This window comes from Leptosomus discolor, chromosome 6 (assembly GCF_034619465.1).
Source record: "Leptosomus discolor isolate bLepDis1 chromosome 6, bLepDis1.hap2, whole genome shotgun sequence".
NCBI lineage: Eukaryota > Metazoa > Chordata > Aves > Leptosomiformes > Leptosomidae > Leptosomus > Leptosomus discolor.
Genome location: NC_141396.1, coordinates 3,144,504 through 3,156,723, shown reverse-complemented (window position 1 = coordinate 3,156,723; position 12,220 = coordinate 3,144,504). Strand labels below are relative to the sequence as shown.

Genomic DNA, 12,220 nt, shown 5'->3' with positions numbered 1-12,220 from the left:
CTCTGTTTTCGTTCTCTAATCAGATGGGAATTGTAAAGGGGTCCTATCGTGAATTTTGCTTCTTCGGGATATTAAATAGGGTTTGTAGTTGTCGCTGGAGAGAGATGCGGAGTTGCAGCCCGTGCTCCTTTACTATAGGTTTTTTATCATTTTTTTTTAATGCTCAGAACAATTTGTTGGGCTTCTAGGTATAGAGAAAATAAGCAGGCTCTACAGCAACCCAGCATGAACTGATAGCTTCCCTCTCCACCAGCCCCCTGCCCCTCCTAGAAAAAAAAAGCTGGGTTTTGCTCATAATACGAGGTTAATTCATAGAAAACATTTGCTTTTCTATAAGAAAGATAAAATGGAAGAGAGCAGTATTACAAGTGCATAAAATACGGGTAAGCATCAGAAGCTTCTGATTCCATCAATAATTAGCTTAGTTGTTACAGGGCATTATTTAAAGTACCTGTGTGGAGGTAAGGCTGTTAAAATGTAAATAGCAGTAGATTAAAACATAGAGCTGAATCAGCAAAGTAGGTCAAATCGTAACGTGACGCAACCTCCAGGGTCAGCAACGAAGCGAGTCGTCAACAAAGGACCCGACAGTTCATCCAGCGTCGCGTGCGGAGGCTCCGCTGCTGCAACGGGGCGACAAGCAAAGCGCCGGGTAGAGTTTGCGACAAGAGCTCGGGAAAGTACACGTCTGCGCTGAGGAAATGGGAAGGGGATGGTGGGAAAGCCCAGTGAGCTCGAATCTGCCCTCCCCTTGGTGCCGCTTCCACCAACGTTTCCGTTAGCGAGCAGAAGAGCGCCCCGTGCCTGCGTCCGTGAAAAAGCACGGGCTGAAATGGAGCACTGGGCCGTGCTCGGGCGGCAAAATAGGCAACGTGGTTATTGGGAATTATGTAACTCCTGCCCCAAAATACGTGAAAAATGAGCGGTGGAGTGTGCAGTTTGGTCTCTTCGATGAAGACACGTTTTACTGAGCTAGTGGAGTGTGTGTCTGGGAGGAATTTTTGCCTCCCGCAACAGTAACATCTCATTAACCAGGAGCAGTTCTAGATTTTATCTCAACCCTGTTAATGTCAAAGCCTCTTTACTGATGCTGTGTTGCTGGGAGTCGTTTTGGTGAAATAACAGAGGAGTTGTTTTACTAGTAGTATACTTTTTTTTTTTTTCTGGTTGAAATATATCTTTCGTGCCTGCTGATGCTCCGTTGGCCCGGGTGTCTCCTTGGGTACCAGGAGCTGGGACTGGAAGCATCCCAGAGCAACCCTCGTGCGGTGCACGCAGCAGAGCTGAGGAGCCTGGAAATTCACGTTGCTTCATGATCTCGCTGTTGTGTCCTCAGGATCTCTGCAGCTCCCCGCTTCCCACCGACTCTTGTGAATTTCTGAGCCAGGAAAAACATCTTAACAGAGCAACGAATCGAAAGATAAAAGTGCGATGAAGAGGCTGGCTCTCGCGCGTGAGGAAATACTTAGGAGAGCAGTAACTTCATATTTGTTTCTCACTGAAAAGGTTACATAAAAAACAGTCTTAGTTAAAAGTCCACTGAATGTAACATTTTGGGTTTGGTATTTTTTTGTAGGCATTTGACATTTTAAAGATAGACGAGATAAATACCTTTACTGAGAAGCTGTAGCAAAGGAAAAATAACCTTGGAATAAAAGTTCTTTTTTATCTCTGCGTGAAGGGGATCAAGGACTTTTTGCATTAAGTTCTTTTTTTTTCTTTTTCCCCCTTTATCTTTCTCTGAGCATTTGATATTACTCAAATTGTTAGATAGCGATTGTAGAAGACGATTTCCATTGTGAAGTACACGAGGTTTCTGTTCCAAGGAGATGTTTGTTTATATCTGTGCAGAAATAAATTGGTTTGTGCTACTAAATTACCTTTATTCTGGGTCAGGTTTTCACTTGCAGAAGCAATTACTGCAGCTGCCTTTAGGGAGAGTCTCTCTTAGCTTCAGGATGGCCAAACCATTGCTGTCGTCTGCCCCAGGTCGGGATGATGTGCACCACCATGCTTACCTGAACCCAGCTTTGAGCTAGAGCATACATTTTTTTAATAAATAGGATAATCTTTATTTCAGGGAAGAGAAAATTTCGGGAGGGTATTCACAAGGGGAGGGAAAGCTCATCAACTGACTCCAGGGAGTATTTTTAGCATAATCATAACATTAAAATTAATGTCTTAGGGTTTTTTTTTTTCTCTTCCCGTGTACCAGGATGCTTTGAACAACTTTCCAACATACACCAGGCATGTGTCACAATATGTGTGCTGCAGTACACGCTGCACAAGAAGGGACTGTGGGACTTTCTCTGTGGAATAGAAAAGAATTTTGGTGGGTTTTTTTTTCAGCAGGATCAGCCTTTGGATAACTGGCAAACCAGTGCCTGTTCCTGAGTAATACAATGGGCTGTTTATCATGTGGGATTACTATTGTTGTCATTTCTGAAAAGTTTAAATAGAATTATGGAAGGATTTATGTACGTCGTATATAAAGATGTCGTAGTAGAATTTATGTATGTTGTATATGAATAATGGCTTTTTTATGAAGCGGAACAGTAAGGCACCTCTTGAATCTAGTCATTAATAACTGACACTATCGCTTGTATTTTTTTAATCTAGAAGAGTGATCTTTTCCAAATATTTTCTCTTCTTTTAGGATTTCCTGATGGAAACATTCATCATGTTCAAGAATCTCATCGGGAAGAATGTCTATCCCTTCGACTGGGTTATAATGAACATGATGCAGAATAAGTGAGTATAGAGGAAAAAAGCACCGGAGCCTTCTGAGATGGCTGTTTCACGTTTGATCTGAAACAACAGTGTTGCTTGGAAACAGTAAAACACAATGCGGCGGCTCGGGCGGTGCGGGGTGGTTTTTTCCTTCTGTGATGCAAATAATTATTTAAAAATTGGCTTTGGAGGTTGCAGGGCAGTGGTTTTGTGGCCTGTTTTGGGGCTCTTGGAGTCCACCACGTATTAAGGGTGGCATCGTTCTGAGAACCGAAATTTTGGAACAAACTGCAGCTGCGGTAGGGATATATACATATGTTATCGTGATTAAATTTATTCCTTTGGGGAATGTTGTGCATGTGACCTCAAAAACTAGAGGTTATCGTGCGCTGACATGGAGTTGGATGTTCTGGAGTATTGTCAGTGGTATTAACAAGAAAGAATTGGAAGGGCATTTTAAACCCAGGTTCCATCGGCCCAGTAATGAAGAGACAGGCTGCAAATGCTTCTAATCCTCGTCTTTTTTTTGCTCAACGATTGCAGCTTTGTCATTATTTAGCGTTCCTTTGTGCGATATTTTATGTTTGTGGCATTTATTAAGTGTGTCAAATGCTTTTATGCGTGCTCTGATGAAAGTGTAAGGAAAAAACATGATATTTACTAGTTGCCTGGAGAAATCTCTCCTGTGCTTACTGGTAGCTGCCATGGCTATAAAGTTGTCAGTGTTTACTTCTGTAAAATCCTAAACCACAGTTCCTACTCTCGTTATAAAAACGCACCGTAACTTTAATCTTGGCTTCTGAAGTCTCCTTAACTGCGTAATAAAATCCATTCTTAATAAATATGATTTGGGAGATTCAGGCATCTTTGGAGCCGTGCCCATTGGTTATGGATGCGCGCTTCTGCGTGGCTGCAGCTTGCAAAGCACCTGCTGCTTTAAATGAAGAGCCCTTCGAGATTAGCTGATGAGGAAGATCTAAAGCCCCTTGGGTTTCTTTTTTTTTTTTTTTTCATTTAATTTTGAAAGTGGTTTTGGTTCAAGAACTCCCAACTGTCTCAAGAGCCGTGTTGCAGGTGCTTTGGAAACCCTCACAGCGTATGCTACCAGGCTTGCTTTCGAACAGGAGAACACCTCTGTGCTTCGCTGACTGTTTAGAGGTTGAAATACGATTGGGAAGGTCTGTGTTTGGACACTGTTAAATGCCAGTTGACCAGTCACACGGCAATTACAGTGGTGTGTGCGATATTGCGATGACTTCCCCTAGGTGTAAAGACGAGTTTTTCTTGTATTATGGTGTAAAGATGAGTTTTTCTTGTATTATCTTCACGAACTCAGTGTTCGTTTGGGTGGGGGTTTGACCTTGATATATTTTTTTTTTTTTTTAGCTGTGGAATTATGGTCACAGAAATGAAAGAGCAGAAGTATAGAAAGAGCCTTTCCCTCCCCACCGTTTTTTCTTTAAAGCACAAAGGGATCCTTACCAGGCAGTTCCTCACTCTGAAAACTGGGAATAACACAAAGTGTGGTGCAGAGGTCTGCAGTTAGGGTTGGGGCTTTGATTTTCTGATCCTTAAAAATAGTCTTGTCTCTTTCCCGTGCTGAACATTAAGTCCTGAAGAAGCAGAAACGGGATGTGTTGTTAAGATCTTTGATTCTTACTGAATAACCTCAGTACCCGTAGAATATCTGAGTAGTATTTAAAGTTAAAAACAAAAACGGTTTTCGAGTCTTTCTGGTGTTGATGAATATCTGCAGAAAGTGCTAAAGGGGGTTGTTCGTCTCTAATTTACAAGTTCATTTTCATTACACCAGCTCGTTTGTGAATGCTTCTGAATTGATTTGAGTGCTTTTCATTTTTCCTGTTGAAGTTAATGTGGTTTCCAAAAACAGAAAGCTGCGTTGTAAAATACCTCTTTGTCCATCTGGGCCATTTATTTTCACCCCTATAAACTTTTATTGAAGAAAAGTACGAAAAATTCAAGAACAAATTCTGTCTTTTAAAGCTACCACGTCCTCTCAGTAGAAATAACTCTGAGCGTGCCGTTTTGTGTCACTCTCGAAAGCACGTCTCTCTGCAGCTTGAGCACTTCTGTGCCATAAGCCAAATTAAGTGAGCTAATTTTTAACTGTATCCAGAATGTTTGTGAGTTCATTTGTTTCTCTGCATGACTTACATCTGGTAGTGTGAAACGAAGGGAAAAAAACCAAACTGCAAACCTAGCTGGAAGTCAGACCTCTGAGCGCCCCCCGTGTGCAGCAGAGACCTCCCAAAGCGCTGGTGGTACCGCTGTTGTGAGGGAGGTGGGACCAGTCCCTTCGGAGGTATCTCCTCACCTTCATGGCAGGGACAGCCCAGGCAGCTGCTCTCCACACGACAGTTTGCTGCCAGGTAGTTAACAGTGGATTCAAATATTCTGGCTGAGATAGAGTTGTAGCTGTGGGGGAAGAGGAGAAATGGAGAAACGTCTGTGAACGACTGTTACAGGGAATATTTGCAAAGACGTGTTTAGTTCACTTCCTTGAACTTTACTGGTATATACAGTATATTACTATATACAGAAATATATGTGCGCTGACTGGTAGTCACAGATCGTGCCCTCGTTCTGGCCCACGTTTTTGATAGAGTGCGTCCAAACTTCAGGGTACCATCTCCTCCCCGTCCCTGCAGTACGCTGTGCTGTGCGCAGCGTTACTTCTCACGCTCAGCATGCCTTTGTTTCCCTAACACAGGTAGTCAGGCAGTGTTGCCACCTACGGTGCTGAAATGAACACGAAGATCTTCATATCTAATGAGATAATTGTTACTTTTTTTTTTTCTTAGATGTGCCACTTAATACTCTATTTACTGACTTCTCTAATTTAATTAAAACCAGCGTCTATTGTTTTGTCAAAGCAATTTGTTAATTAAGAGTCCAAGGTTTTGAATGCCACCGATTTCCTGTAATCCTCTGGTTTGCTGCCGGTGTGTTCAAAGCAGCGCTGGTTTGCTGACTGATCAGACGTGGCAAGATGCGGCAGCCGCAGCGTAGGTCCATCGGGTGCTGTGCGGCGTAAGCTGTCAGAGGGGTAAGAGAAAATATTCCATCTGACGCTGTGGCGTTTCCTTTCACTGTCACATTTTGGTCCAAATCAGCCGCTGTTTTACAGTAAAAAAACAACATCCAGGCAACAGAGGTGGAAAAAACCATTGATGAGAGGGTGAGAGAGGTGAATAATAGACCATAGCACGTATGTTTGAAACAGCTGCTTCCAGGAGAGGAGCAAGAGGCTGCGCGTAGAGCAGAAAGCAGAGTGCCTTGAAGGTCAGTACCTGCCAGCACAGTACTTTTAGGGGTGGTTGATTGAAAAGAAGATCCAAGTAGTCTTTAATAATTAAGTCTTCACCCATATATTGTCTCAAAACGGCCATTGCTTTTGGGTAAAAAAGAAGACTGAGGGGCAGAAAGAGGAGAAATAATCTTCAGATACATAAAATTTCATCTTCAGCCCCATAACACTTTGCTGCAGAGCAGGTGGGAATAGCCTTTGCGTAGCCACGCTGGGTTGCATAAGAAATATTGGTCATAAACTGCGGCAAGAAACATTCGAGCTCGATGCTGGGGGAATTACTCCAGCAGTGAGCTCTGCGGCGGATTGCTCAGGGCATTGTGAAGCTTCCAGCAGTGGCGGTATTTACAGTTTGACAAGCATCTGTCAAGATGCCCGTTATCATTTCGGGAAAAGGGGAGTGGATGATCTCTAGAGAGTTGTCTGAGCCCTGTGGCTCCGTGTCGGATGGTGGGTGCTGGGCTGGGACTCGGCAACGGCCGGTAGCAGCCCGTCTGTAGGGGCTGCAGCATCAGTTGGGTAAAGGCGGGCCCTGGGCTTTTCCGGAGCCCCGCTGCCGTGCTCGGCCACCCAGGGAATCCGCTGCCTTCTCCCATTTCACCGCCTGCCTGCGTGGGTATCGGTCACTCCACGTTGGGCTACGTTAGGATTATGTCTGGTTTAAACTTCGGTAGCTTTTCGTCTGTTGGGTTTTCTCTTCAACAGGAATTTCTAAGCCTGGTAAACTGATAAGTGATTACTACGTGCATTCGTGGTCACGGTGCCTAAAAATAAGGACGAGCGAAGGCAACGGTAAAAGAAAAATGCTACTTGTAGTTTTAAATATTGCTGTTGGAAACTGCTGGTAATTCTTTTTAAGATACTTGGGCACCTTTAAATTACATCTGTTTGTAAGGTTCACGTGTGTTCACATCTTCGGGAAAAGTTATTCCTATTAAGGCAAAGGCATAATCTCACTGGATTAAAAAGAAGTGGTTTTATCAGCTGTGCTGACAGCTCCTGCGACAGCTGCTTTGTAGCGATCCGCCAGATGCTGGATAATGAAATTTAGGCCTGATCTTCAGCCACCGTGGTATTTCTGTCACGCAGGTCTCCGTGATAAACTGCAGTAGCTGTGTTTAATAGCTGCAAGGAGTCAAGAGGTTTTCCCGTGTTTCAGGATAGGGACAGGGAGCACTTCAGAGGCAAAGTCTTCATTCCAGGTGTCTCCTGCAGGAAAACGCACTTGAGGAGTTTTAACTGTAAAAGTAGTTGGGTTTTTTTGGGTTTTGTGTTTTTGTTTTTTGTTTGTTTTTTTTTTTTTTAAAAGAAAAGGGCATGTTTAGAAATGGTTCAGAAATGTTTTAGAAATTGTTTTAAACTTTTGTCGTAAGCTGACAAGCTAAACTTAGGTTCCTCTTAAATGCATAACTCAGGACATGAAAACAGTTCCTCTCTACGTTTTTGTAAATGAAAATGATTTAGTCTTTGGTCTTCCTTTTGGCATTTGAGACAATCGGTTCCTTTGGTAGACCTTATGATATATTAATTTGTAGCTACTACTTTCATCTGCAGCTGTTGCAGTGGAAGCTGAGCTGCCTATGAAAAATGAATTTGATGTTTTCTGTTCTATTTTTTGTGTCTAATGTCCACATTTACATAAAATACCTGGTTATATTGCCTTTTGAAGTTGGAGAAAAAGGGATGAGATGCTTCTCAGTGAGAATGAGGTTTCTCATGCCTACGTATTTTTTTTTTTTTTCCAGAGGAACTGTATCTTGCCTGTGGAGGGGATCTGGCGGGTGTTACCTGCCCCCCTCTAGCGCTGCATCGGCTTTGCAGGTGGGTGGAGGTCTGCCTCCTCCTGAAAACCCAGGCCAGAATCGTAACGAACTTTCTGTGTGACAAACAAACACACAACAGTCTTGCAAAGAGGAGGAGGAAGGATCAGGGAGATAGCGTCTGGTAAACATGTGCCTTTTTACTGTTGCCGGAGTGGTTTGTACATGTTTATTTTTGGAGCTTCCAGGGAAATGTAGGCTGTTCTGCTCCCTGGTTGTCATAGCAGTACCTGTCAGATCTATACTGCGCCTTCAGAATTAACTTCAGCTGGGTATGTGACTCCCCATCAGTAGTGTGCAAACACTGAAGCGGTTACAAACTGAAGTGAGTTTTGCGTAACTGTGGACCTTAAAATGTACCACAGGCTTCAGTTAGCCTGAGAGTTATTCTTACTGACAAGTAACCCAAAGCCAGAATAAAATTGGTTTTTAGATTATTGAAGTTCTGCTTAATTGCAATATTCTGCTAGGCTTTGTACAGGAGTATGGAAAGAAAAACACTAATTTTTTTAATAAATGTATGAAAAGAGGTGCTTTGCGCTTACGTAATTGGCCAGTCAAGTTGCATCTGTCAAATTAGGTGCAAGGGCAGAAGCTCTTATTTGAAATCCAGCCCAAGCTACTGATGGAGGGAGGTGTGGTTTTCAGAACAGGGGAAAATAGTCCAGAAAGGTGACAAAGATTCTGAAATAGAAAACCACAGAAAACGCAGGGGCGCAGCAGAGTTGTACAGACTACGAAATAATGTCAAGCATATGGGGTGGGCGGAGGAAGCACAGAACTCCTTTGAAATGCTTGCTTCGTTTGCCAAAACCCCTGCCTGGGTACGGTGCTCAAACCTGCCTTAATGCCGTGTTCGAAGAGATTATTAGTAGACGCGACTCGAAAGCTTGCACTTATAACTGGGGCACTGATCATTAAAATATTTACTCGATGTGTGTTGTTGTGGAATATGGTAACCGTTTTACCCGTCCAAATAGGATATTGCGATGAAGAAAGTGTTTGAAATGCAATTATATTTTAGGAGGAGAAGGGATGCGTTGTTTCAAGAAGAGTCTGAACAGTAGGAAAAGCTTTGATTAGAAGGAATTGGTGCTGTTTTTCCTGACTATTAAGACATTACCTATAGGACTCTGTGCTTACTTATTTAGAAAGTTTAAAAGTCCAGCATGCAGCTCGAACAACAAAATAAGTTTATTCAGGGATGGAATGAAATAAGACCTCAAATGGGAGCAATTTTGTTTTCCTTTAGTGCCAAATATTTCACTGTATAGAAAAACCTCCCGCTGTTTACCATGTATAGATTGAGGATAAAAATTTTCAACGCATGGAACTTTCTGAGGAGCCAGTTTTCAAAATTAATTCACGTGCCCCGAAGTTTCTTCTTCATCTGTAAATAAGAGATGAATGCACGCTGATAAATTATATAAAAGATAGAGTTTCTGTACAGGGAGAGAAATTTTTGCTGTCCCTAAAACCTGGTTGCATAATGTACTGACCTTTTCAGTAAAGACCTTGCAGGATTTTTGGTTTAGGATTGTACCTGTCAAATTAACTGGACCTGGGAGTGAAATGAATGTACTTGACTATGTTTAAAATAACACAGGGTTTTTTTTTCGTACTCAAAAGGCTGAGATTCCTTGAAGGAATATGCTTCAGCGGGTGCTCTTTTCCTTGGCAGGAGGAAAGCAAGTATCCCCCGTGGCAAGTTGTTTTGCCCCAGCCCTTTGGGGTTAGAAAAGTTGTGCCTGGCGTAGGTGGGGTGTTGGTGACAGTACTGTGGTGAGAACTGATGAACCGTTGGGGTTTTGGCGGTCCGCTGGGTGTAACGGAACTGCGCTTCTCCTTCCCTTCTGAAATCGGTGATCGCTTACACTAGAGAAGTTGAGTAGCGGCCTTTGTGGCGGTGAAGCTGCCAGCGTTGGGGCAAGATGTAGCAGCCCCCTCCCAACCCCCCCCCCCAAACCACCTGCTGCTTCTCCGAGTCCTCCCTCCGTCTCATTTGTATCGTGATTAAACTATGCTGAGGTCTAGAGGTGGAATAATGATTTCCAGTACTAAAATAGTTACCGGTTTGATGTTATATCGTCTAAATTATGGGTTTCATGTGTTTGGAGACATGTTTGGTTTTTGGTGAGGACGTCCTGCAGCGAGGAAGGTGGGCTTGGGCTGGGTGACCGTGTCAAGCGCCCGCCGTGACTCTGCTGGATCTGTCTTTCATTGCTCTGCTGCCCTTGACAAACCTATTTTTCTGGCCCTAAAGCGTGGGTGGGATTTGCTGTCCTCCTGGGAATGTAGACCTCTGTACCGTGGCATCTCTCTAAAACCAGGTGAAGGCTGTTGCAGGTGTGTTTCGTCCTAAAGCATGAGGGAGATGGTGCATTTAATTTTGCTGGGGGAAGAATGATCCTTATTCGCTACTCGCTTCAGAAAGACCACGGTGAAGCATTCGACTAATACGCACACGTTCCTTGCTCAGTAGCTGTTAACGTCTTCTCGAAATGTTTCTGATCTGTTCTGTGACACCTCAACCTTTTATTTGCCACAAGAAAATTACAATGACTTTAAAGAGAAGCAGCGTGTCTGGGGGAACATCTCTTCCTGAACTAGAAAGAAACACATAGGGATAAAATGATCCCAACTGCTGCTGTTCGTGAGTTCAAGTTTTATACATGAAGGGGAAAAAAGTGAACTAAGGTTTTTAGAGATTTTTTTTTCTTCTGTTACCAGGCCTTGCTATTTTTAAGTAGCAAGGCAGTCCTAAGGTTTAGACCCGGCAATATTCCTGTTCATTAGCTGTTTTTTCTCCTTTGAGTGGTGGCAGATTTTATCCCTTCAAGACATTTTGAATGCTATGTGTATCTTAGCTTGAGAAATGTAAAGAGCTGTGTGGATTTTTGATAATACTTCATCCAGCCATCTTCCCACGACGCTGCTGTGGTTTTTAGACACAGGTAGTTTCATGAGGCTTCACTGGTAGGGGTAGCTACTACACCTGCTGGTCATCTTCCTTGATATAGTTTACCACCTCTTAAATGTTTGTTCTGCAAACAGGTAATGAGCAATCGAGAGGCACCTCACAGCCTGTCGTTTTCAGAAGCGGCTCAGAAATGGGACGCTTTAAAAGAAAAATAGGGCACACGAGCTCTGTGCAACCGAGCGAAAGTCACAGCTTGGCTTGATGGTTGCAATCAGCAAAAGCAAGATAAGGTTGCAAACGGCGTTTTCTCCCTTGGCTTCTGGAATCGTCATCGACAGTACGCTGTGGATGTCTGGTTTCTTTTGTTTTTAACGAGATGCTAATAAAGCCAACTCATTATTTTGGGTACTCGCACTTTTTTTTCCCCAACTTGCATATATACGGCGTTAAGAGCTCCTGGGTTTAATATATTGTTTTGAAAGAGAGATACAGGGGGTTATTAGACTATGTGTCATGATAATTCTCTGGTAAGAGTCTAATTGAGATCTGAAGAAGCATTGCCAAATTAATTTCAAATGGAAAACAATGATTTGGATATCATTTTCCCTTCTAGAGTCTAAACCTGGGTTGACGTTAAAATACTTCATGATGATTGCACTCATGGGCACATTATACCAGCCAATATATTTATCAGTTTGATTTTTATGATATTTTTTTGGTTATTAAATAGTGCCGTTCAAGAAGAATTCAATATATTCTGCACTGAATGATGTGTCGTTACATGTTTTTGTTTGTCTGGTTTCTGCTTTAATTGTTTCAGGAGTAGCAGAAACCCTTAGCAGATTGCATTTAATCAGATAGATCCTTTAGTTGAAATGTTCCTTTAATTTAAAATTTTCTGATTATAACTGATAAAACCCTAACTGTAACTTTAAATTTTTAAATTGTATTTTATAATTCTCATGTTCTTTTTCTCTTTTGCTGTCTGAACTCGCTCAAAAGACCCTGGTGTGTGGATATTCGAAGTTTAGCTGTAGATAAGGCTGAGGGAGGTCAGACCATGAACATTTGAATTCGCATTACTGTACCAGTGTGGGTGTTTGGGATGAAGCTGCGTATGAATATTTGCTTTCTCCTTTCATGGAGCCTTTGGGACCACGTGCTACGGCTTTATTCCGCTTTGCCTGGCTCCTCGCGTTCAGTTTTGGTGCCAGATCAGCCTCCCTGCCTGCGGCACCAGATTTTGTGGGGCTGCCCGGAGGAGCGATTGCTCTCTAGGTTCCCACAGGAAAAAAAACACAAGTATCCGTTGTAAATGTGACAAAAACCAAGACTGAGAAAATGCTGACGGTGTCCTTTGGTGGTGGGAGTCGTTTAAGAGCATCCTGGTTCTCCCTCCGTGGGGCTGAGGCAGGGCGGGCC

General features: G+C 42.9%; 1 protein-coding gene across 1 annotated transcript in view; it reads left to right on the top strand.

Annotated features, from left to right (window-relative positions):
- The window catches only part of DOCK1 (dedicator of cytokinesis 1), a 311,635-nt gene that overhangs the window by 184,065 nt on the left and 115,350 nt on the right, over positions 1 to 12,220 (top strand). The window contains exon 29 of the mRNA XM_086466312.1: positions 2,657 to 2,751. Coding sequence (XP_086322438.1) covers positions 2,657 to 2,751 — 95 coding nt within the window. The remainder of the gene's footprint in view (positions 1 to 2,656; positions 2,752 to 12,220) is intronic.